General features: G+C 41.5%; 1 protein-coding gene across 6 annotated transcripts; it reads right to left on the reverse strand.

Annotated features, from left to right (window-relative positions):
* Positions 1-1,805: 1,805 nt before the first annotated feature.
* LOC110202637 (alpha-1,3-mannosyl-glycoprotein 2-beta-N-acetylglucosaminyltransferase) lies at positions 1,806-26,528 on the reverse strand. 6 transcript variants are annotated; one of them, XM_020978871.2, is made up of 4 exons: positions 26,416-26,519; positions 23,979-24,467; positions 23,674-23,739; positions 1,806-4,744 (listed from the first exon to the last, which is right to left on the reverse strand). In XM_020978871.2, exon 4 carries the CDS (start codon positions 4,558-4,560, stop codon positions 3,217-3,219), a length of 1,344 nt encoding a protein of 447 aa, XP_020834530.1. In that variant the 5' UTR covers positions 4,561-4,744; positions 23,674-23,739; positions 23,979-24,467; positions 26,416-26,519; the 3' UTR covers positions 1,806-3,216. The 6 variants fall into 6 exon arrangements, 5 of the variants coding, with proteins under 5 accessions (XP_020834530.1, XP_020834529.1, XP_020834532.1 ...); XR_002322762.2 differs by lacking the exon at positions 1,806-4,744 and adding an exon at positions 22,856-23,083 and having other exon boundaries at positions 26,416-26,528; XM_020978870.2 differs by lacking the exon at positions 23,674-23,739.
* Between the last annotated feature and the right edge of the window lie 38 nt (positions 26,529-26,566).

The raw sequence follows: 26,566 nt of genomic DNA on the forward strand, positions 1-26,566 counted from the left end.
AGCACCCAAGCTGCAACTCACTTGCCCCAATTAAAGACCTCCATTTTGTTGTGTTGACTGTTTTCATTAAAATTCACCTTGACAGCTTATGTCTACTCATTTAGTAGTTTGGTTTTCAAACTACTCTTTTGTGAGCTTGTAATTGGTAAATTCACTTTTCTATGGATAAAACCTCTTGGTTCCAGAGCATTCCTTACACATTAAAAATTCTGATAAGGCAAGGGGCAAAAAGATAAATAGCTAGGTGATGCAACAGATAAGAACCTTGGAGCTTAGGAAGACCTGAGTTCAAATTCAGCCTCAGACACTAATTGTGTGACCTTGGGCAAGTTACTTATCACCAACCTCACAGGGTAGCTGCAAGGATCAAATGAGATATTTGGAAAAGCACTTAGCATAATGCCTGGCACATAATAGGGACAATATAAACGCTTATTTTTGCCACCACCACCCCTTCCCTTCTCTTCCCCTTACTCAAAGCATAAAAAAAGGGGCAGCTAGATGGCACAGTGGATAGAGGACCATCCTTGGAGTCAGGAGGACCTGAGTTCAAATTCAGCTTCAGACATAACACTCACTATCTGTGTAACCCTGGGCAAGTCACTTAACCTCACTACTTAGCCAAAACAAACAAACAAACAAAGCATAAGAAAGCCCCTGGGGAGGGAGGTTAGCTAGCAGATAAACCTCTTCTCAGTTATTTTTCACAAGGAAAAATGTTGAAGAAAATGTTAAAGTTGGTTGTGGGTGAGTGATTGCGAAGCTGTCTCACTGAGCAATCAGTAAACATTTATGTGCCAGGTTAATGCTAATCAGTCTGGTGCTAAGCATCAAATACAAAATGAACTTGTGTACAGAATTATTTGTAAATCATATGGTTAAAAGACTTCTATTTAAATGCCTCTAATATGCTCAACTAAGATTCTCTGTAAAAGATTTTTAAGGCAGCATTACAAAGAACCACTTCTACTGCTTAGTCTAGCAGCTGCCATGGGGTGATTTGGGGAAGGCAAGTTTAAATTGTTGAGTGTTTTGGTAATTAGAAAAGTCAATATAAACTTTCAGATTTTTTTCCCCACAATAAAATAAACACCTCTGGAATTAAAAAGAAATTCTCTTTATTCATTAATTTCCCTATCCAAATACACACAACCTCTTTTTTTCACCAGCATTCTAATGCCCCTTTTCCAAACTCTTGATTCTGGAAATTTCTTCAGGCTTTTCTCGAGTTCCGTTCAAGTCCTCTCAGTATCCTTGAGGACACCTCCACCTGATTTAAGACAGACTTTTCAGCCTTTTTAAAGTTTTCCTCTCCACCACCTCTACTAATAAATTCCTTTACAAGTCTTCCTGTCAGGGAAATTACTTTTTACAATGAAGCTATCACTCTCCTTCTGGTACCTTCGGTTTGGTAAGATCAAGGCCTAAGGCTCTAATATCCTTTCCTAAACCTTCCAAATGTATGGGGGAATCTGGATTCCTGGGAGATTCAACCCTCCCAATCTCTCCCTTAGAGAGAACTAACCATCTTACTTCACAGGAGTAAAAGCTCTTTTCCCATTTTTGTGACCTCTTCCCCTAGGGTTTTTTTCATCTCATTTCTTCCTATTTTCCCAGCACTCCCTCTTTTCCCTTCATGCCATTTTATCTTTCTTTCCCTTGTGTTCCATTTTCCTCTATTTGTCTTCTCCCTTCTCTCTTGCCACTTCTTCCCTTTTTCTCTTTTTGCTTTTCACTTCTTCCACTGCCCACCCTACCCAAAACCCCATCACCCCCATTCTTCTCCAGAACAGAGAGACAAGAGCTTTTCAAATGACAATCTTTATTTTATTCTGGAAAATAATTAGGCAACTTCAATTTTCTTAAATGAAGTTGAGGTCAAGCAGGAAAAAAAAATATAAATGACCAAATTCCTCCTCCAACCACCATCATTATCCTCATCTCCCCAGAAATAAAGGGGTTGGAGGTAAGGGAGGGCACACCCTACCTTCTCTGTGTTGGGAATACAATCACACAAGTGGAGGAGAGGGGCTAGTTGCTAATGGCATTAACCAGGCTTGCTCCTCAGGATTCCACCACAGGGGAAGAGGGAAAACAAACTCAGAGAAGAAGCAACCCACATAATCAACAAAGGAACTGAACTCAAGTGAAAATAGAAGGGGCACAGAGGACAAGACCCTTTCACTCTTCCATCACCCATCTGAAGCTACACCCTCCTAAAGAATCTAGGAAAAACTGGGTTCAGGGAGGCTAGAGGCTGCCACTGAGGACTCTCCCAACCCTAAGCCCATCCCACAATCTCCCCCTAGTCCTGAGAATGGAGAACTGGGGAGATTTTACTTTTCCTCATTTAACTTTTATTTCTAGAATTGGGGATTACTATACTTCAGAGAAAGCAGGAAAATGAGACAACAGAAAGGTAAAAAAAGAATGAAGAAAAACCAAAAAAAATGTATGAAAGGTTATACAGATAGGAACATGACACACACTGCACACATAGTAGAAACAAAGAGAATGAGACAGGATAAAGGTCAAAGGGGATTAAAAAGTACAAACACCTACAATTTAGTAATGTGTTCCCTGGTTCCCCTTTGGTATGTTCTTATTTTGGCCACAAGCACATATACGTCCCTAATCCAAGCCCTTAGAAAATGACATGGATTAAGTGGGAGGAACAGGGGTAGGGATCATAATGTCACAGATTTAGAGCTACAAGGGCTGTTAAAGGTCAACTTGTTCAACCTCTTCACTTAACAGATGAGGAAACTGAGGCCCAGAGAGAGGAAATGCACCCCAGCTAGAAGGGACAGCAGTAGAGGGAGAAAAATCAAGCCAACACATAATGAAGTCCCAATGAGAGAAAAATCTCTGAAAACTGTATCTTTCTTAAGATTTTCAAAAGAAAACCAAAACTATCTAATGGAAAGACTAGGACTCCTAGCTTCTGAAGGTTAGGGGGCTGAATTTTTTCTCCACCTTACAAAACCCCTGCCCAGAGACCTGATATTCCCCAAGAAAGCTTTCCCACTGATGACAGGATATAAAGCAGGTATCTCACACTCTTGGCCCAGGTAGAGAAAATGCACTCGAATGCCACTTGGAAAAAGAAAAAGGAACTAATTTTTTTTTCAAAAAAAACACACAAAAAGAACAATGCAGCCTATAGACAAGACTCTCCACCTCTTCCTGTAGAGGACTGGAGAGTGGGTGCCGCTGCTAACTCCAACTAGGGTCATAACCAGTCCAGTCCTGTGGAGGTGCCAAGTACACCCGGCGGCCCCGGAACAGAAAACTGACAATGCCCCGATAGCCAGCTCGGGGAACACCTGACTTGAGATCATCCATGACACCTAGGGCCTTAGCAAAAGCTCTGAAGCTGTCCCGTCCTCTGTACTGTACCCGAACCTCCCCTAATTCCTGTTTCTGGTTGCCTTTTAGCTCCTCCACTTGCACCTGGGGAGCAGCATAGACTCGGGCAGAAAAGTCCCGATCATAGGCTTCCCGTTTCAGATAGGACAGGTTCAACTGAGTGAAGGGCACAAAACCTTGGTTCAACTTGATGAACTTGAGGTGCTGGTCAAAGAACTGCCCTTGGCTTACCCCCTTGCGACCAAAGGTCATCGTCCGAGAGATCTCTGGCCTTAAGCAAGCTCTATCCCGACGCTGCTCTGGTTGCCGCATCCAGTCATCCCAAAAGGCCTTTGGCCACTTAGGCTCTAGCTCATCCCATAGCTCAGCCAGCAGCAGCCACCCCAGGCCTGGGAAAAAGTCTGTTCGATACAGAAGATCAGGTCTCGTGGCATCCACCATCTGCTCCTTGCCATTATCATTCCAGGCTGAAACACACCACAGTGATGGATCAGTCCTCAGGAGTGGATATGTGGCCTGAAAGTATTCAAAAAAGTCTGGAGCCACTTCCAGGTCATCCTCCACCACCACAGCTGCTTGGTATTTGAAGGTACGGAAGATTTGGCTCAAGGCCCAACGGTAATGACGGGCAATCTTATAATAGCCCTGGAATTTTCGGTGCTCGGTTGGGACAGGTATACTGCTAAGGTCAGGTTGTTTAATGTGCATGATGGCATTGCCATATGAAGCAATGACCTGGGCTGTTGCCTTGTGACCACAGTCCTGGCTCACGATAATGGGAAACCGTTCAGGTGATGGCCTGTAGTGGAGAAGCTTATCTAGGCAACGACGAACTGTGCTGCGATCACAAGCGATGACTAAAATGGGGAGGACAGATGTGCTAGGGGCTGGGGTTGGGTGAGAGATAGCAGGAGGGCCTACGGTAGCCGCCTGTTGTCTCCGGTTCCACAGTACACTGTGCTTCTGGATTTGCTGTAGCAGCCCCTGCTGTCGCTCTAGCTCTATCTCGGCCTCCTGAGCCAGACGGATCACTCGTCGCGTAAGGCCGGCAGGGTCATCAGCAAAGGGGTCCTCAGACGATGGGCCACCAGGCAAGGGTCGGGCCCAGAAGAAGAAGAGGAGCAGGGCGTTCCAGGCCACAAAAAGAATCGCACCCCAAAGCACCAGCCCTGCAGACTGCTTCTTCAGCATCCTGACCCCTCACAAGAGGGGTTAGAAAAAGTTGCTGCAGAAGGGACTGGGGGGGGGGGAGAATGTGGGAGAAGAGGAATGAAGCAGGGGAGGAAGCACCTTTTTTCCCCTTTGCTCAGCCCCCTGTCCTGGAGTCTAAGAAGATGCTTTTGGTAATCTGGAGGATCAGACAGAAGCCATGGACCTGGAGACAGAAAAAAGACAGTAAATATCAAAAATCAGTGCTTAATTCAATATCACACATAGTTCAAGAATGGCAGTTAGAGAGGCACAGGGACACAGGCAAGGGAGTGAAGGATATTAAGATATCTCTTTCCCTGAAGAATTCTCAGAAAAAAGAGTCTCCTTCCCACTTCTCCAAATCTGACAATCCTCTATATAGGATAAATGATTATAATGAGATACTCCCCTGGAAAGCAAGAGTTTTCAAAGAGCAGTCAACTGATAAGAAGGAGTACAAGGGGAGAAAGGACAGAATCAATCAATCAACAAGCAAAAGAAGAAGCAAAAACAGTCTATACCCTCAGGGAGTCTTTATTTTAACAGAGGAGACAGCACACACACACTTACACTTTAGGAAAATAATCATTGGGCAGCTGCCTAAAAGATGGATTGGTTTGGGGATAGACTTGAAGTATGAGGTCCCAAATACAATCATCATTGGATCTGTATCAACAAAGCCACACACAATCTCCAGTCTCTTTCAGAGACTCCAAACAATTCCATTCCTCTCTCCTCCTATACCCAAATAAGAGTGCTTAAAGATCAGTGTAAAACCACGTCACACCTATCAGATTGGCTAACATGACAGGAAAACGATGTTGGAGATGTGGGAAAATTGGAACATTAATGCTTAATTAAGATTAATTTATAAATAATTAATTAATGTTGGTGGAGTTGTGATCCAACCATTTTGGAGAGCAATTTGGAACTATGCCCAAAGGGCTACAAAAATGTGCATACCCTTTGACCCAGCGGCAATAGCACTTCTAGGGCTGTATCCCAAAGAGATCATACAAATGGGAAAAGGACCCACATGTATAAAAATATTCATAGCAGCTCTTTTTGTGGTGGCAAAGAAATGGAAATTGAGAGGATGCCCATCAAGTGGGGAATGGCTGAACAAGTTGTGGTATATAAATGTAATGGGATACTGTTGTGCTATACGAAATGAAGAGCAAAGGGGCAGCTAGGTGGCACAGTGGATAGAGCACTGGCCCCAGATTCAGGAGGACCTGAGTTCAAATCTGGCCTCAGACACATAACACGTACTACTGTGTGACCCTGGGCAAGTCACTTAACCCCACTGCCTAGAAAAAAAAAAAGAAATGATGAGCAAGCAAACTTCAGAAAAACCTAAAGATGGACTGATGCTGAGTGAAGTGAGCAGTACCAGAACAAACACTATACACAGTAATAGCCACGTTGTGCAATGAATAACGTTTGACAGACTATTTGTTATTTTTTTTCTTTTGTTTTGTTTCCTCTTTCTGGTGGTTCCTCCTATTGGTTCTATTTCTTCCTTACAACATGACATATTAATGTGAAAATGTTTAACAGGAATGTATATGTATAGCCTATATCAGATTGTGTGCCATCTTGGGGAGAGAAGAGGAAAAATTTAAAACTCAAAAGCTTATGGAAGTGATTGTTGATAAATCAAAATTAATTAATAAAAAAAAGAAATGATGAGCAAGCAGACTTCAGAAAAACCTGGAAAGACTTGTATGGACTGATGCTGAGCGAAGTAAGCAGAACCAGGAGAACACTGATGACTAACTTTGATAGACTTAGCTCTTCTCATCAATGCAAAGATCTAAGACATCTCCAAAAGTCTCATGATGGAAAATGCTATCCACATCCAGAGAAAGAACTATGGAGTTTGAATGTAGAGGGAAGCATACTATTTGCTCTTTTTTTCCTTCTGTTTCATTTTGTTTCTACTTTCTTGTGATTCCTCCTATTGGTTCTAATTCTTCCTTAAAACATGACTAATGTGAAAATGTTAATGTATATGTTGCGCCTCTATCAGACTGCACACTGTCATGGGGAGGGAAGAGGAGAAAATTTAAAACTCAAAAGCTTATGGAAGTGACTGCTGAAAACTAAAAATAAATAAATTAATTATAAAAAAAAGGTCAGTGTAAAATTTATTTCAAAATTAAAGGGATATTGTCCACAACTTTGGACAGTCTAATATATCCATTTGATCAAGTGTTTCTTATAAATTCAATAATCTGCAACAAACTAACTAGCTTGGATCTCTTTTATAACCAAGCCAATCTATGCAACTAAGCCATCTTTTTTCATTATCAACTTATTTCTTATGTGAGGTCCCTCCTCATCTCCAGCTAACTTCATTCCCTTCTTTCCACAACATCTCTCCCCCCACATTCCATGAGATCTCCACTAGTATGTCCTTTCGCTCCAGTTCCCCTTCAAAAAACTGAAATGTCATGAAGTAGTCAAAAGACCTGAATTCAAATCTTACCTCTGCCACTTACTACCTAATATCATGTTGACTGAATCATTCAACTTGTCCCAGTTTCAGTTTTCTTATCTATAAAGCAGATTTATAATACCTGTTCTGTCTACTTCAAAAGATCATCATAGAATATTGTACAGAATTGTCTAGTTTATAGAATAATATATAGATCAAATGGGATATCTATTAGACATAAGTACTTCATAGAAAACTATAAAGCAGTTAATAGATGACATAAAGTATTATTATTACTACCCTCTGACTCGCTATTTAACCTAGCCAGTCATTCTTTAACTCCTTTGCCAAGTATCTGGATTCTCACTCACCTCGATCTCTTCTGAACTTTAATACCTTCCTAAAAGGTCTTTAAAGTGACCACATTAAAGACATCTCTGACCTTCCCCCTGTAATTTGCCTATCGTTCACAACCCCAACTCTGCAGTTTAATTTTCCCAGAAACTTTAACATCAATTTCCTCTTATTATAACTCACAAAATAGAGTTTCCAGGACTTCTGCTTTCTTCTTTGCAGTCTTCTACATACAAACTAGATAAATATCCCCTTCTCCTCTTTCCCATCCTCCCATTCACCCACAGCTCTTATTCTTACTTATAGGTCCGTTGCTTTCATAATATTCTCCTGTACCTTCCCTAGAGCCTCAGCTCCAAGGATAAGGTATTATGCTTTCTTTGTCTGGGAGGTTATCCTCCCAGCTGCTGACAGAGCAGTGAGCAGATTCCAGGCCTTCAAGGTGCCTTCTTTCCCAACAATGAGGAGCTAAACTGGTGATATAGGCTACTTGGTGAATGCTGGGAAGAAACCAACTTGCAGCTACTTCCCTATCCCAGAATTGTTTTACTGAATTAACCTAACCTCTGGGTAAGATGAGAGTGGAAAGAGGAGGAAGGAGTGGTCAAAATACATTGGTTAACTCTGAACCATCAGTGTTAACAGAGGCAAATTTCTTCAGCCCTCTGGGGTTAACACAGAGGACCTAAATCAAAACACCATGTGCTCTGCCTAACTCTGCCTTTCCCCCTACCACTTCTTCTTTTTCAAACCAGCACTCCAGATGCATATCTCTAGTGGTAGAGGATAAACTGACTTGTCATGCCACTGGTGTTCCAGGACCCAAGACTAATTCCTTAGCCCTAGAGTCCCAGCCTGTATCACACTTTCCAGTGTCCTGGATCTTCAAATAAGATCCCTTAGTCTAACCTTGCCCTCAATCTAAATCCCATCTCTTCTCATCCCCAATAGTGGAAGAACTTGAGGCAAGATAAACTCACTTTTTGGACCTTTGTTCAGTCAAGTCAGATTCTTTGTGACCCCATTTAGGCTCTCTTGGCAAAGATACTAGAGTAGTTTGCCATTTCCTTCTCCAGCCCATTTTACAAATGAGGAAACTGAGGCAAAACTTTCCTAGGGTCACACAGATACTAAGTACCCAAGGCTAGATCTGAACTCAGGAAGATTAGCCTTCCTGACTTCAGGCCTGGCATTCTACCCACTGTGCCACCTAGCTGCCCTTCAAGTGGCACAGTGTTATTAAATGCTTAACCTTACTATGTCAAAATTCCTTTGGTGTGAAATGAATGTAATAAACATACTAGAAATTAGGGTACCTGGGTTATAATCCCTTTTCTCACAGTGACTAGATATGTGACACCAGGGCAAACCATCTAACCTTATCCAGACTTAGTTTCTTTGTCTGTGGGATGAGGGGTTTGGAATAAATCCTTTCCATTTTTAATATTCTATGCTATTATGCTAATATTTCTCTCTCTCTACCTACAAAGAAGAAAAGGGTTCAAAGAATAGTTTGTAAATAGATATCAGATGCAAACAAAAGCCCTGTGATAAAATAACCCCAAATAGCAGATAATCTAGAAATCTCATTTGAGATTACTTTAAACATATTAGAAACAGGTTTAGCCCTAGCACTTAGATAAACAGAAAGCATTTCCCAACAATAAAGATTTAAAGACATTAATAAAAGTGAATTAAGAAAAGTTGTAAGAAAGATCTTTAAACACAAGAGAAAATCCGATCTGGGGTACAAAACAGAAAGGGAGTAGGGTGGGAAAGGGAGGTATATTCTGTCAGGAGGCAAACAGACAAGATGATGATGATCTCTCCAAAGTCTTTTGTAGCCAAAAGTTTATAGAATGAAGTCCCACTCAGATCTGAGCTGCCCTCCCACTCTCTCCCTTCTCCCAACACAGAGAAAAAAAGAAGAGACACTCCGACAAAACTATAAAATCGATCAGTCAGTGAGCATTTATTAAGCCTACAAGGAAGGAACCACATACTATAGTGGGGATACAAAGACAAACACAAAGCAGTCACTGACCTAAAAGGACTTACATTCCATATCAGACAAGGCATGTACAAAAATAAATGTGAGGTAACTTTTAGAGAGAGGCATTAGCAACTTGGGATAGGGTCCTGAGAAATTACCTTGTCCAAACCCCTCATTTTACTGATGGAGAAACTGAAGCGTGGGGAAGTTATCTTTGACTACGTAACTTAGTACAAATCTTAAAGATGCAGAAATTGAGGCTCTGAAAAGCTGACCTGCTTAAAGGAACAAATAAGTGCTAGCTAGAGAGAAGGCCTAGCTTTACTGACTTCAGATCCAGTACTCCCACCACAACATGAATACATACTCCTAGTAATCAATAAAAATAAATTTTGAATTTGTGTCTTCTAACTCCAAATGCAATGGGAGTCCCCCCCCACCCAGCCCCCATACCATAAAGTAAACAAGTAAGAAGGGGAAAGAGGAAGTATTAATGAAAATAGGGCCAATATGCAAAACCATCTCTTTGGACTCTAGAATTAAAGTGTCCTGCCCCTTAGATACCCTTCACTCCTCAGTCCATTTTCTCGCAGAATCCAACTATTCTGTCTCAGAGCCTCTTTTTCCACCAGCACTAAATTCCAGAAATGACACATGACTAATGTGGAAATGTTTAATATGATTGTACATGTATAGCCTATATCAGATTGCTTACCATCTTGGGGAAGGGTGAGGGGAGGGAGAAAAAAATTTGGAACTCAAAATCTTATAAAAGTGAATGTTGAAAGCTATCTTTACATGTAATTGGAAAAAATAAATTATTATTAAGTAGGAAAAAAAGAATGAGTGATGTGGCATACTGATTGGGTTTACAAGTTTATACTAAATAGGGTCAAAAGCTAAAACAGCTTTTGTTGTTCCTTTATAATCAGGCAAATTTGATTTTGCTTCATGTTTATGATTTAAGGAGGTAATAGGGTTTCCAAAGACCAGGGTTCAAGAATGACACAGACCTTAATCAGTTGTGTGCCTCAGGGCAAGTAAGTCACTTAACTTTTGAAAGCCTGGTTTTTTCACATGTCAGTGAGGGCCAATAATGCTTGTACAAGATACCACACAAAATTGTTGGGAGAAAAAAGCATTTGTAAGTTGTAACATGCTAAATATATATGAATGATTACCAGGAAAAAAATAAATTACAGAAATGATTCCAAGCATATTGCTTCTGTAGTGACAACAGTTTAGTTCATCCTCTCTCCCCAACCCTAACTCCCTTTCAGGAACCTGGTGTCCCACAAAGTAATCTCTTTCCCTTTCCTTCTCTTCAAATTATCTGCTCCTCCTTCCTCAGGCTATAGACATCCTTCCCTTTCCAAGCAAAATATTATATAGGATCATACCTTTAGAGTTAAATTATCTAAGGATAAGGCCTCTAGTTTTTCTCCCCCTAATCCTCGAAGTTCATTTATGCCAAGGCTCCAGATCTTCCCCCTCATTCTTCACAAGTATTAGCTCTTTCAAAACTAGAATAAGGCAGGGATAAAAATATGGAGTTCTGGGAAAAGGTCAAACAAATCTTCACTCCCAATATTAATTGCTGGCCTTAAAAGCCAATTTTAAGCCAAGCTTAAAAGCACACTCCCTTCTTCCAGATCCAACCCTCTATCTCTACAAAAACTCGTATCCCGCCCTTCTCTTCCCCCACCCCCAAGGGCATACTCATTTCCCCAACAAACACAGGCTCTCTTCCCCAAAACAAAATTTCCCTTCAAGTTTCACAATAACTGCCTGCTTTCCACATCTGGTTGCCTGAATTCCAAACAGAGTGCTCAGTGTACCTACTTTCCTGAACTCTCCCTCAGGGGAAACAATATTAAAACTCAACCCTCAAAAAAGAAACTAAAAAAGCTTAACCACACTACACAGCATATGCTGCCCCACATGCTGCCTGACCACCAAAACTCAAACAATATTTTAGACACCTCCCCCCCTACCCCGGAGGACTGATGAGCTCGGGGAGGTAGGACCCCCGAGCTGGCACTGCTTTGGTTTGGTTTGGTTTTTCTAGGAGGGGGTTGGAGGGGGTGCGGGGTGGGGAAGGGGTCTGGGGTCAAACCGACGCTGCCCCTTCGTCCTCTCGGTGACACCCCCTCCACAGCCCCCTCGGACCCCGGGTGCCTGCTTCCACTGTCCCGGGCACTTTCAGAACCTCTTTGGTCCCAGAGATTTTTGCCTAAATCCCTCGGTCCCTCCCTCGATCAGCCCAGGAGCCTAAGCTGCCTTCGCGGATCCCCTCAACTTCCTGCCACCGCAAACTTTCCCCAGTTACCGAAGGATCGCGCCCGTCGCCGCCTGCCGTGGGCCGGGGGCCGCTCGCCCGCACGACCCCGACTCCAGTAGCGGCAGAGCTTCGATGGACGGCCGGCAGCCAGCGCCTTCCGCCCCGGACGCCCCTTCCTGAGGCTCCAGCTGGGCCCGCCCCGGCAAAGCAACGTGGCCCTTCCCCCGTGGAAGCTAGGGGAGGGAGGGAGTTCCGCCCAGGAGGCGGGGTCGTCGGGGGCCGGAGCCGCCTCCAGGGCCGAGGAACTGAGCCGGGGACTGAGCCAGACGCCATCGGACAGTGCAAGCGGTGGTTGCAGGCCGAGAGGCCAAACTAGGACAGAGAACTGCCCTATTCTCTCCTCCACTTTTTAGTTACCCCATGCAATCCTAACGCCCTCTCACCTACAGCCGGACAGGCAGGTCCCCGACCCCCCTCCTCTGCCCTCCCCCTATTTCGCTCCAGCAGGGAACTCAGGCTTCAAGTGTCTATCTTCTCCTCCAGCTCTCATTCCATTCTCAGCATTCATAGTATTACACACGGATATTTGGGTCACGGGATCACGAGAGACTAGACTCGATAAAGTCCATCAGTAAGCATTTATTAAGTGCTTAGTGTGTGCCAGACACTGGAGCTACCAAAAAAAAACCAGTTAAGTCCCTGCACTCAACCTTACATTATACGTGGGAAACAATACCTAAGGCAAATAGGGTTTATGTCTTTGAGGGGAAAGAGAAAAAGAGACAGAAGCACTAGCTTTGAAGGAAGCCAGGCATTGTGAGAGGTAGAGGCCACAAAGACTTCCAAGCAAAGGAAGCAGTCTATACTGACAGCACAGGGCTGAGGAATGCAACGTTGCATGCAGAGAACAGCAAATAGGAAGGTTTGGGTTTCCAGATCTTACCATGTTCCCAGGCAGGGAAGATAGGTTGGGGCTAGCCTGAAGAGCTAGAACGGACAGAGTTTGAATTTTATTCTTAAAGGAATACACAGAAGCAATACAGAGCCACTGAAGCTTTTTTTTTAACAGGGAAGTAACACGGTCAGACCTCTAAAATGATCAGTTTGGTAGCCATATGGAGGATCCATTGGAAGGAAAAGAGACTTGAGGCAAGAAGTCCAACTAGGAGGTTCAGGAGCCACACAGTTCAAAAAAAAGTAATTCAAGACTGAACTAGGGTGACTGTGTTAATAAAGAGAGGAGACAAGTGATATTGATGGAGGTAGAATTGACTTGGCAACTGATTAGATATTTGGGGAGAACTAAAGTGAAGAGTCCAGGAGGACTTCAAGGTTTCAAAACTGAGCAGTGCAATGGTGGTACCTTTAACAGAACTATGAACGTTAGGAAGAAAAGTGGTTTGGGGGAAAACTTAATATTTTTGAGACATGCTGAATTTATGATGCTTATGGACATAAATACCCCATAGGCAGCTGATAATATAGGAGTGAGGCTCAAGATACTGACTAGGGATGGAAGCTGTCTGTATAGAGATGATAATTAAACCCACAAAGTGTAATGAGGAAAGAAGGACCCAGAAAAGCCTTGGGCTACACCCAGTTGGGGCACAGGACATGGATGATGACCCACAGACATGATCCTAAAAAGGAGCAATCAGATGGCTAGAATAGGGACCAAGAGAGCAATGCCATCTAAACAGTGTCAAATGCTACAGAGACAATCAAGAAGGAAAAGGAGTAGGAAAAGGTCACTAGACTCAGAAAGGTTACTGGTAACCCTGGAGAGAGCAGTTTCAGTTGAATGATAAGATAAAAAGCCAGATTACTGGAGGTAAAAAGGAAGCAGGAACAGAAGTAGAGGCAAAGAGTACAGACAAGGTTTTCTAGGAATTTGGTTGTAAAGGAGAGAAGACTAATTTAGGACGATAGTTTGAGTGGATGACAGGCTTACATGAACTTTTGTTTTGTTTTGTTTTGTTTTTTAAGTATGGGTAAGATATGAGCATGTTTATAGGCAGCAGGGAGGAAGCTAGTATATGAGAAGGGTGAAGACTGGATAGACAAAAAATAACAATGAAGCAAGCTGCTGAAGGAGACCAGAAACAACAGAATCAAGGGTGCCAATAGAGAGGGCTGTCCTTAGAAAGGTGAGAAGCCCAGAGAAGGGGGTAAAGGAGGAATGAATGGGAAATGATGAGGAGTTTTGAGATGTAGAGTTTCAGGAAAGAAGGAGCTCACAGAGACTACCCCCCTTATTTTCTCAGTGAAGTATGAGGCAAGGTCCTTTGCTGAGAGGGAAGAGGGAGCTGTGGCGTGTGAAGCTTGAGGAGAGAAGAGATTTAGAACAGCCATTATGATGAACACAAGAATCAATTAGAGAAAAGCAACTTTGATTAAATAGCAATTAAATATATAGTAAATAGTCAGCAGGTTGTGTGATTTGCTCTAGCAGTATATAAGTAGGATCTGATGGGTTTGGCAGGTCTAATCCCCTTATTTTACAGATGAGGAAACTGAGGCCCAAAGAGGCTAAATGATTTGGCCAAAGTCACGGAGTATGTGTCAGAGTTAAATTTTGTATCCAGGTCTTCTGACTCAAAATCTAATTCTCTTTCCATTGCACCATGCTTTCTATGTACAAAGGACTGTGATGCAGACCTAATCCCAGCTCTGCTACTTACTACTTGGGCAAATACTTATCACTTACCTTGAATAATTCAATTAACTTCTCAGGGCCTCAGTTTTCTCATCTGTAAAATGAAGGAGTTAAACTAGGTCTCTAGATCCAGCTCTAATTCCAATCCATGAGAGAAGCTGAAGAAAAAAGGGGAGGAGGTGAGGGGAGAAGGAAAAGAGAAGATTAGAGAAGGGAAGTGAAAACAGGAACTTGAGAGTATAGAGAGGGCAGAGAGGAAACATCTGCAGCCAAAATTGAGCTCCTAGTTTCTGATCTGTGTATCTGGGAATAGGTATAGGCACAAGTAGGGTTCTTGTTTAGGAGCTAAGTCCTGAGAAAAGAGTAAACAGGATGCTTAGATCCTGGAAAGGAATGATCTCTGGCATGGTAGAAAGGTCACTGAACTAGGGGTTGGAAAACCTGAATTCATAAAATCTTTCCAATATACTACATTGCCTATATAATTACCACTAGTCCCATTTTCCCAGACCTTCTTCCTTAATCCATGCTTTTCTCCCTCTAATTCAGAACAGGAGCCTTGATTAGAGAATAGCAGTTTGTAACTCTTAACCTAAGTGTCTCTTGCATGTAGTGTCTGATTTGTCCCTGTCACAAAATTCAATGCACCTTGACCCCTCTCTGGGGGTCTTTGATCTCTCTGACCAAAGAATTATAAAATCTTGGAATTGGAAGTTACCTTTATTCTAGCTCCTTTGTCCTGCAGATGAAACCCGAGGCATATCTAAGTAGGCCTCATAATTAAAGTTAGTAGGCTTGTGAGTCCCTCCCCCAAAGTTGCCAGTGTGCCAAAACAGAGAAACTGACAAGTTTCCATAGACTGAAAAAGGGTTGTAATGCTGTTTCTGGCTGCCTTCAAATGAGGAGGACGAACAGCCGGTGGCCTCTTAGTAGGGGAGAGGCCTCTGGTCTTGTGAGATTTCAAAAGGTTGGAGGAACAGATGCGCAATGACAGTAGTCCTTGCCAGAGTTTGTCACTGAACTCCATGAGGATCAACCCTATGTAACAGTGGATCCTCAACAACTGAAAAACCATACCCTTCAGCAAGGGAGCAACTCTTCTGTGACTACGTTCCTTTATTGCATTTAGAAGTGAACCTTTGTAATAACTGCTTTAGGTTTGAGCCTACTCTCCCCAAGGACTGGGGGGGGGGGGAAGAAGGGTGTGTCCCAGATTCAAAAGGATGTGTTTATACTCTACTCTTGTTATATATTCTCAGTAAATATCCACATTGTTGATACTGAAAAAAATTTTTTTAAAGGTGGAAAGCACTTGTCTCAAGACCCAAAGCAGAAGAACCTGGAATCAACTTATAGAAGAAAAGGCAGAGTAGGGGAAAAATCTCAAGGTGGAGGAGATCAAGTTCCCACTGACAATGTAGCAAATTATTGTCTCTGAAAAAAGATCCTTTCCCAGAAACCAGTTTTACTTAGAAGAAAAGAAAGAGATAGAAGGGGAGAGCCAGGGAAGAGGGAGATAAGTCTTTGGCCTCATTTAGTCAACTTTATTTACTCCTGACAAACTTTTTACATGTTGATATCCCTTGCTTCCCAGTTCATCATGATCTGCACATTCACATCACTTCGACTGTATACCCAAATTATACATTCTTGATCTCAACATCACCTGCAAGTGTTGAACCCTGTAAGTCTGCAATTCCTCTGACCATAATCAAAGTTCTCCTCACATCTCTTCCTAAATCTATTTTTTGTCTTCAACGCACCATTCAGTCACTCTATGTTTCCTTGCTTTCTATGCCATCCTCTCTGTTTTGTCCTCACTCCTCTCCCTTCAAAACTTAGACTCTAAGGTTAAGCAATTCAACTTTAACAGCCTCTATCTCTGAGACCCCAGGATCTTTGTCCCACTGACATTCATTACTTTCTAAACTTCATTTCTAAATTGCAATAAAAATAACTAACATTTATAGCACTTTATATTACTTCATTTCATTCATGTAACAATCATGTGAGCAAAGTGCAGTTTTACTTTCCCATTTTACAGATAAGGAAAGTGAGACAAAGAAAAAAGTCACTGCAAGTAACTTGAGCTATCAGTATCTGAAATAGGGTTTGAACTCAGGTATTCCTAACTCCAAGTCTAGCACCCCATCCACTAAAGCCCACCATTTGAATTCTCCATTCCTACTCCCATGCCACTAACCACTGCTGGAGGAAACATGCCAATAGGATCCACCACAAATTTAAACTATCCAATCTGACTGGCCCCTCATTACTATACTATCAATCCCTTTCCTTCCTAGATTCTCTCATTCTTCAAAGAGTCTGTTCCAAACCTTTTCTCTCCTTGCTAAAAAAATTTAGCAGAAAGCCTTGAATTATACTTGACTGAAAAAAAGACCTCATGATGAGCTCCCTCTCTTCAATCCGACCTCAAATCTTACCCTTTTCTCACTTTCTTTGCTCTGTATCAGATGCAAAGGTGGCTCTTCTCTTTGCTAATAACAATCCTGCTCTTCATGCCCTTCATCTTGTCCCTCCCCATCTCCTTCAGAAGCTTGCTCCTTTGATCGTTCCCTCCCTAATTTCCTTACTAAATTTCTCTATTTTCCTTCCATTAGCTCTTTCCCTATTGCTTACAAACATGCCTGGATTTTATTTCTCATTTTCACAGCCAAAATTCTAGAAAAAGCTACCTACATTTATTGCCTTCACCTTCTCTACCATTTACTTCTCAGACCCTTACAATCTGGCTTTTTGTTCCCACCTCTTGAATGAAACTTCCCTCTTGAATGCCACTAATGATCTCATTATTGCTGAATCCAATAGTTTCTCCTTAGCTTTCATCCTTCTGGAATTCTCTGAAGCATATGACACTCTTGTTCACTCTTCTCCTGAACGCTCCCTCCTACTTGAGTTTCTGTCACACTGTTTATTCTCGTCAGCTTTTCCTTCCACCTCTTTGACAGCTCCTTTTCAGAATCACCATCTACAGCCCTCCCTCTTGCTAGGTATAGGTGTATCTGCAGGATTTGCAAGGGTTCCTCTCACCCAGTGATGTCATCAGTTTCTATGGGTTCAAACTATGCAGATGACAACTGCTCCAGTTCTGTACCTTCATCTATATGACCCATCTCAAACACAGCCCTTCCAAAAAAGAATTATCTTTCCCCAAAATTCTCCCCAATGCCTTCCCTATTTCTGTCAAGATATCGCCATCCTTCCACACATTCAGATGTGAAAGAGTAGCCATGTTGGACTTTGCACTTTTATTCACATTCCTCACATCCACTCAGGCGTCAAGTGTTGTCAATTCTTCCTCCATTAACTCTCTCAAATCTAACCCTACTTCTCTGTACTCACACACACAACCACCCTAGTTCCTGCAAGTGTTCATTATCACTCACCTAGATTAACAAAACTGCCTGTCTCCCTAACTCTCCTCTCCATTCTGTGCTTTACATAATTGCCAAATTGGTATTCCTAAAGCACAAGTCTGAGCAAGTCATTCCCCTATCTTGAGGCCATTCGATGGCTACCTAGAGCCTCTAGAATAAAATACAAATGCATCTTAAAATATCTGTTAGAAATCCGAGACTCTTCTCATTCTGCTTATAGTCTGTTTCTGGGCTGATTACACATCACCCACATTCATACACTATTCTCCAGCTTAACTGACAGACTTGATGTTCTGTGTATATGATTGTACATCTCCTGATTCTGTGCCTTTGTGCAAGCACCCTGTCCCTCATGCCTGGAACACTCTCCTTTCTCACCACCAAATCTTGGAATACAACATTCCCTTTACTGAGGAAGAAAGTATCCAGCTGGACAAGGTAGTCAATGCCTTCAAAGGCTGCTACACTTCTCAGGATCCTTACTTTTCTTGAAAGCTCAATTCAAGTGCCACTTTCTTCAAGAACCCTTCCCTGATTCTTTCCCCCACCTTCCAGGTATTGTACTCTCTCCTATCTCAATAGCCCTTATCAGTATGCATGTTATATCATTACAGTTGAATGTAAGCTCACAAAGGAGGAGTCCTTAACCCAGACCTGTACAACATATAGCACGCAAAAAAATGTAGGATTGCCACTGTGCAATTTCCTGTTTGCCATGTGACCAGCGGCAACCAAATCAACATCAGTCTGTCTCTAGTCTAACCTCTCTGTGGCAGAAGTTTACAAGTTGTGCAGGTCTGCCTTAACTATTTTGTGTGGCATGCTTCCCTTCTTAGAATAAAGTTTTCAAATGCATAAAATACACAGAATTACAAAGGAACCTAATTATATCAAAGTAAAATGTATGTTCTTAAAAAGACAAGTAAGGAGCAGCTAGGTGGTGCCTCAGACCAAACACTTGACCCTTACTAGCTGTGTGACCCTGTGCAAGTCACTTAACCCCAATTGCCTAAAAACTAAAAAAAAAAAAAAGACAAATAAATTCACAGACCCCAGGTTAAGAACCTGTTTTACTGAGTAGAATGAGTAGCGAGGTAACACAGTGAATAGAGTGCTGGGCCTGGAGACAGGAACTCATCTTCCTGAATCCAAATCTGGCCTCAGTCACTGACTAGCTGGGTGACCCTGGACAAGTCACTTATCCCTGTTTGCCCCAGTTTCCTCCTCCATAAAATGAATTGGAGAAAGAAATGACAACCCACTCCAATATCTTTGCCAAGAAAACCCCAAATAGGGTCACCAAGAGTCAGACACAACTAAAGGTAAAATAGATACTGCTTTTTTTTTTCTTTAAATCTCTTTAAATTGTGGCTGGCACAATTCATTGCATGTTTTTGAACTGAATTGAATTAAATTGTAGTGAGTTTCTTTGTCTCTACCCTCTCATAACCTTCAAATTCTGTTCCCATCCCTTGACCTACATAAGACTGCGAACATTTCCATTTCTAAACACCTGAACCTAGGGCTACTATCAGAAGGTAGGTATGTGGCCTGTTTGGTATTTACAATTCACTTCCCCCGCCACCATTCAGTAACCAGATTCATGCTCCCTCTTCTTCCTCATTCCCCTCACACTTCCAAATTAAGGCTTCAAGACCCTCATGTTCTGCTTCTCAATCCAGACACTTTCTCTCCTGTAAACTAAGAAGTTTGCCTTCTCATTACTTTCTATCTCTAATCACTCTCTTCTCAAACTTGTATGCTACTCTCCCTCTGCAGCTCAAGAAGTTCCATTTCCCGTTCTCTGTATCTGGAATTTAAAACCAATGAATCAAAGGATAGGATTAAATTAAACTGAAATCAACAAATATTTACCTTGTAGTTACTATGTGCCAGACACTGTGCTAGGCACTAGGGGGGTACAAATATAAACACAAAAGTCTTTACTCTCAAGGAATTTACATCCTACTGGAGAGATAGAGCGTGTACACAAATAAGTAGAAAGCAAGAAACACTGAAATATGGGAGACCACTAGCACCCTGGGGAAATCAGAGAATGCTTTCAAGAGATGGTATCTGAGTTGATTCTTAAAGGAATATAAGAATTCTTAGAGGTGAAGATGTGGAGGAAGTGCATTCCAGGCACAGAGACCAGTGTTAGGAGATGGAATATTAAGTTTTAAGAAACTGCTAGTAACTTAGTTTTAGCTGGAATGTAGAATTAGTGATGAGGAATATGAAACAGAGCTGGAAAAGTGGGCAGGAGGAAGACTGTGGAGATCTTAGAAGACCTGATAAGGAGTTTGTATTGCATCCTTAAAACTTAGCTGCTTCACCCATTGTCTTCTTCCCTCTGGAGTCACAGAAGTATCTCTGTTCTTCATTAACACTAATCCTTGTACCTGTACCCTTTATTCTATTTGTCCTTGCCTACTCCACAACAATCCTCAGTAGTCTTTCCCTCTCACACACATCATCTACCTCTTCCTGTTCACTGGCTCCTTCCCAACCATATACAAACATGCCTAGGTCTCCCCAATCCTATAAAAACTTTTCCTTTGATCCAACTATTACCATCTAGCTACCAGACCATCCCTCTTCTCCCCTTCACTGCTAAATTTCTGGGGAAAAGTTGTCTTTGCCTCATTTTTCTATTAATGACTATGAAAGCATACTGAGCCCTGGTTACTCCCCTTCTCTCTTTAGGGTATATAATACAAAATAATATTAGGACAGTATTTTAGTCTGAAGTCCTTGTTCCAATCAGAATGAAAAATGTTATCAGTCTTTATCAAGTTCTGAAAAATGTCCCACACTGAAGACTTTTTACATCATTCTTATTGAGGGCTTAACCAGTTTCTACTGGGAAAGGCCAGACAGTCCTGGAAGTCATCAGGTCAATGGTCAGACTAAAAGAAAAAGAAGTCTTTGATAAATTTGGTTAATAAGAAGTAACTTGAGTTCACCTTTGATCAGGCAGAAAGAAGAAATTCTTGAAGGAATGGTTAAAGACTGATTGAATGGTTTTAGGAAATGATTCTCCTGGGGGTGCAGATTATTTTATTTGATAAAGCAAAATGTTAGCTGAACTTTCACCTGAGCTCTGTAAATATGTTTTATCTCACTGAGCAACTGAACCTCTGGGAATTCTATAAACAGTAACTTCAAAATGGTTTAAGAGCTTTTCAAAGGCAGGATGGATTTCTGTGTCTTTCTAGATTTTCTCCCTCTCTAAGCTGAAATGCTTAGCATTAGAATTAATTAATAAATTAATCTCTGGCAAACTTGTCACCAAAACACAGCATATGATATTTTTTTTCCCCACCACTTCTTCTTTGTCCCCAGTGGAGATAGCCCAGGACCTTGAACTAAAGAACCATGGGAATACCAATGTTCCCCATACCTCCAATACCATTTCCAGCCTGGATTTCACAACCAAGCATCATTGAGGAGTACAATCATTGTCAAGAAAGGGTCTACCAACCACTGATCAGATGCCACCAAAAGTCCAGGGAGTCGTAGTACCCCCAGACTACTGATTCTGCTTCCAGCCCAGACTCCACAGCCATCATCACAGGAAGCAATCTTTGTGGAGATGTGACCAGGAAACTGCTTCTGTTAATACTGTACTACAACTCCTACCTCTTTCAAGCAACCACAGCTACTAAAGATTCAGAAAAGGAAATTTTTGCCACCAAAGTCCTTAGCATTGTCGAAGGATTCAACAACAGGAAGGGATATGATTTTCTCCATGTAAGTGACATTAAAGGAGTCGCATTCATAACTTCTTTGCTTCTGTACTATCAGGTCTATGGGGCTTTTCCATGTGACTTGCAACTGAAACTACCTATATGTACTGTTTTCTCCATTAGAATGTGAACTCTTTGGCACACTTTTACATTTGTAAATCCCAGACCTTAGCACAGTATTTTGCATGTAGTAAGTGCTTAATAAGTGCTTTTTCATTCATTTATTCAGTCACTTCAAACGTGCAATCTGGCTTTTACTTTTACCAGTCTGATGAAACCACTCTCTAAAAAGTCACCAATGACTTCCTAACCACCAAATACAAAAATGTTTTGTTGTTTCCAATTCATACCCTCCTTATTCTCTCTGCAGTTTGAGACAACTGACCACCAGTCCTAATAAATAATTATTCCTCCCTCAAATTCAGAGATACTCTCCTAGTTTTTCTCAACTCTCTAATAACTCCTTCTCTATCACTTTTCCTGGCCCTTCAATTCCTCTCCCAAGGATCAGTCCAAAGCCCTCCTCTCTTTATACTCCCTTCCAAAGTCAATCTCATTTACTCCCACAGACAGCTTCAACCTCAATGCAGCTGACTCCTAAACCTACAGATCTATTCCTGACCTTCTGAACTCTAGAGCTACTTCTCCAACTTCATACAGCAGAACATCTCCATAAGAATATCCCACTGGCACCTCAAGTTCAATACTACCACAAATGAAGCTTTCTTTTCTTTCTTCCCAAACCTGCTTTTTACAACTTATTTCTTCCTGTAGCACCACTATTCATTCTATAGCTCTTGTTCAAAGCCTTGTGTTAATCTTTGACTTTTCCTTCTCTTCAATCTTGTTACTAATAAGTTATCAAGTCCTACTGATTTCACCTCTATACCATCTCTCATATCTGAACCCTCCTCTCTATTTCCACTGACTACTACAGACAGGTTCTACTGCAACAGCCTTTTAATAGGTATTACTGATGCTATATAGCATTGCCTGGATAATCTCTTTTAAAATCTTCAGCAGCCCCCTAAGAAATAAAAATGAAACTCTCTTATCCTTTCCCTGGAGTCCTCACACACCAGATATCACTGGTTATTTAAAGTATTTAATAAGTATCCGTTGAATGAAACAACTAGTTAAAAGTCAAAATGTACAAACCTTTTACTTTAAAGCTTTTGTGTTATGTGTCATCACTTTTCCAATATCCTGATCCCCAATAAATCATGCTGAATATACTGACTCCCAATCTGATCTGACTTAATTTCCCCCTCCCTCATATCAGCTACTAAACTAACAGAAGAAAGCTATCATAAATTAATGTGATATGATCACTAATTCAAATTTTCCTGAGGGTCTAATAAAGAAGATGATTATTTTTAAATCCAACAGATTTCAGGGTTTATCCAGAAATGGGAAGAACCAAATTCAATACAAGCTTTTAATTATAGGATAACCTCCAAAATATTAAAGTAACAACAAAAAAAGAGTCTTTGAAAATTCAGATTTCTTCTCTAAGAACTCAACACAGCATCATATTTACTAGAGGGATAAAAAGAGGACACATAATTTCGTTTTATATGGAACTCCCAGGTGAGAGAACTCTCTTGACCAATGGCAGGTCAGCATTTTGTCTTCAACTCAGTCTTGGCTGCCTAAAAACACAATGGGGTTAAGTGATTTTTCCAGTGTCACATTACATGTCAGAGATGGGTCTTGAACCCAGATCTTCCTATCTTCCTTGCCACCTATTCCAGACTGCCTCTCCTCACATTTATTAATAATAATACATTTATGTAGTACTTTTTAGTTATTAAAGTACTTTATGTGTATTATTTCACTTGACCCCATGAGGTAGGTGGGACAAGTACGGTTAGTCTCTCTGTATAGATAACATAAACTAGTTTTAGAAGTTAAGCAACTTGCCTACAGTCATAAAACTGGTTAGAGAGAGAATGGTACATGTATATACTGACTCCTAGTGCAGGGTCCTGATCTTTCCATCATACCATCACACTTCAAACTTCTCAAGTTTAGAATCTGAAGAGGGAAGGACCTGTAGTTGACCCTCTAAATCCCAGGTAGTGCCACATAAACAATCATACTTTTTCAAAAATATATTTCCCTTTCTATTAAACACCTCTAGAGACAGCTCCTGATTTTTCAACGGTCTCATTCTAAATTGGTGGTAGTAGAAGAATTCCTAAGACGTCTTACCTAAATCTTTCCCACTGCCCATTCTCACCTTGCCCTGACTGGAGCAGAAAACGGGACTCAGTTGTTGTTCACTTTTACACAGTAGCTCTTCTGCCTGAGTGGAGGGGGAAATTAAAGAAATGGAACATACTTGTGAACTGGAAACCACTTCCTAGTTGTGTCCATTCTTTATAAAGCTAAACGTTAACCAGGAACGTAGGAGGTACGCCCCCTTCAGGAGGACTATATCAGTCCAAAGTCCCCATACAGAGACTTCTAGACCCAAAGTAAGCTGACACTTCTTTGGAACCAGGAACATCAGGACCCCAGGAGGAAAAGAAGATAGCATCTTACCACTCTTGTCTTCTCTCAGTGGCACACCTTTCCAATGGGAATCACCAATCCCATTTCAAAGCTTTAGATGAGAGCCCCAAATCCAAACCCACAAAAATAAAGGGCAGTTCCCTCTCCTTTGGTCTTAGTTCAAAGTCCAGAGAGTAGAGGAATGCAAGGTGTGTTCTGGAGAGAGGGCAAACAGGATTGTCCAGGCAAGGAGGGGAAAAGGGAAGGGAGGAGCTTAAGGGAGAAGGGGTGTATCCAAGCCCCTCCCCCCAACCTCTGGTTTCAGTGTCTTTCCCAGAGGTCAGTATTATGAGTTCAACAGGCATCTTAAATTTTTTGTCCAGTGAGTTGAGGGTACTGAGGCATTATCCCATCTCCTTTTCCAGAGCAGAGGTGTCTTCTGCTGTATGGAGAATGCTGTTTGTCTTCTTTCCAGGGACATCAGAAGAAGTAGTCTTCAGAGCTAGCACACACTAAAGAGCTGATATAGGCTGCTGACACCTGTGGGGCATTTAAACAAGATCATGCTCCTTTTCTTGTTCCAAAGCTTAATTAGGCCAAATTATCAAGGCACCTATTTCCTACATCCCCTCTTCCCCCCTCCAGAATATTACTGTACAATTACACAAAATTCTTGTTGTTTTTTTTTTCCCAATAGTCTATTTGTTAACTCAGTTGGTAGCTAGGTGTCAAAGTGGACAGAGCTCAGGGACTGAAGTTAGGGAGACCTGAGTTCAAATCCCACCTCTGAAACTTTCTAACTGGGTGAACCTGTACAAATCATTTAACCCATCTGCCTCAGTTTCCTCATCAGTAAAACAGGAATAATAATAGCACCTACCTCCCAGGGTTGCTGTGAGGATTAAATGAAATAATAATTGTAAAGACTGCCTTAGCACAGTGCCTGGTAGATAAGATAGTAAGTTCTATATGTTAACTACCATTATTATTACTTGAACACTTTAAAGGAATCTAAGGTCTCACCTCTATTGTTAGCTAGATTATTTCTGGGAGACACTGTTACCTAGTCACAGACTACAAACTAAAACAACAAATATTTATTAAGCATATAATAAATACCATTTTATGACTGTTACATCTCATATTAAAAAGGGGACTGATTTCACTATAACCTATCCCTAAAAAAAGAGGGAGTGGATTAGAAATCAAATGGTTCAAATCCTAGCTCTGCTATTTATTTGCCTATGGGACCTTGAACAGCCACTTAACCTGTGGGCCTCAATTTCCTCATCTTTAAAATAAGATGGTCACCTTAGATGTCCTCAAAAGTCCATTGGCACCTTATTACATTCTAAAATCCAGTTCTAAAAATCTATAATCTTATGATACAATAGTAATGTTTCTTTTTTCATTTTACATAATATAGGTTTTATATAATATAGGTTTCTTTTCCTTTTTTTTCCCACACGCTTTCCTTAGGATCATGGACCCTAAGGAAAGATCTTAAAGATCATGACCTTAACTGTCATGTATGTAGTCTCATCCCAGAAACTCACAAATGCGGAAACTGAGGTCCAAAGAAGTTTTGACTTGCCCAAAGTCCAACAGGTAGTTGAGTGGCTTCAGTTTTTTGTGATACAAGGAAACTCCCATAAGTCTCCAAAACGAGAACTGGGGTCAAATCCTAGCTCTATGAGCAGCTGCTTTTATGACTTCAGCTATCAGTTAACCTTCTTTCCTCTTAGGCTCTTTAGTTAGTGTAGTACAATGTTAAGAGTCTTAGATTTGGAGTCAGAGGGCCCAGGTTTATCATCTGTTGAAACTCTGGGTAAGTCACTTTTACTGGGATTGTTTCCTTATGAATAAAATTAGGTTGGACTAAACAATTTATACCTTCCCTTGATTCATTCACTGAACAAAGCATCTAAATCTAAAATCCTAAGACAATATGACCTTCAATGCCCCTCCTAGCTCTAACATTCTAGGACTGGTGAAGAAAATGGTTATCTCTATTCGCAAAATGTAACCCCTTCCCATGGGAGAAGATCTTCTGATATCTCTTCTTTAGATGTTTGTCAACATTTTTTCCCCTGTAACAGAGTGCTCTAATTTCCCTTTATATATAACATAACTCCATTCTGAGCTTATTTTGCCTTCCCTCTCCCTTTAAGATTATGAGAAAACTCTTACTCTCTCACCACCCTAGGCCTAAAAAAGTCTTTCTGTGACACAATCCCTGGCACCTTTCGTCTTATTATACACACTAAAAATTAATTTCACCTCCCCTCCCCAGTTGTCATTTTCCTTTTAACGTCTAACTTTTTATGTCACTCTTGTGATACAACTCTTTCACCTGATATGTTATAAATGATTCTTTCCATGTATATATACATATAGTTATATATTTACTCCCATTTGCCCCTCCTGTGATCAAACCCCAGCCCTCTGGTACATAACGCCCTATAATCTCCCCCCATCGGATCATTACCTGGTCCCTGCCCCTCCCCTAGCTCCAAGCCAGGCTCTCAGGCCCCTCGGGATCTTCTTAAGCTCCGGGTCCTGGCCCCTCCAATCCTGGCCCGTGGCCCCCTCGGCCACCCCTCCCCGCCCCCCCAAGAGGCCCTGCCCTCGCCTTCCTC

The sequence above is a fragment of the Phascolarctos cinereus genome, unplaced genomic scaffold, assembly GCF_003287225.1.
Source record: "Phascolarctos cinereus isolate Bilbo 61053 unplaced genomic scaffold, phaCin_HiC Scaffold_5;HRSCAF=322, whole genome shotgun sequence".
In the NCBI taxonomy this organism is placed as follows: Eukaryota; Metazoa; Chordata; class Mammalia; order Diprotodontia; family Phascolarctidae; genus Phascolarctos; species Phascolarctos cinereus.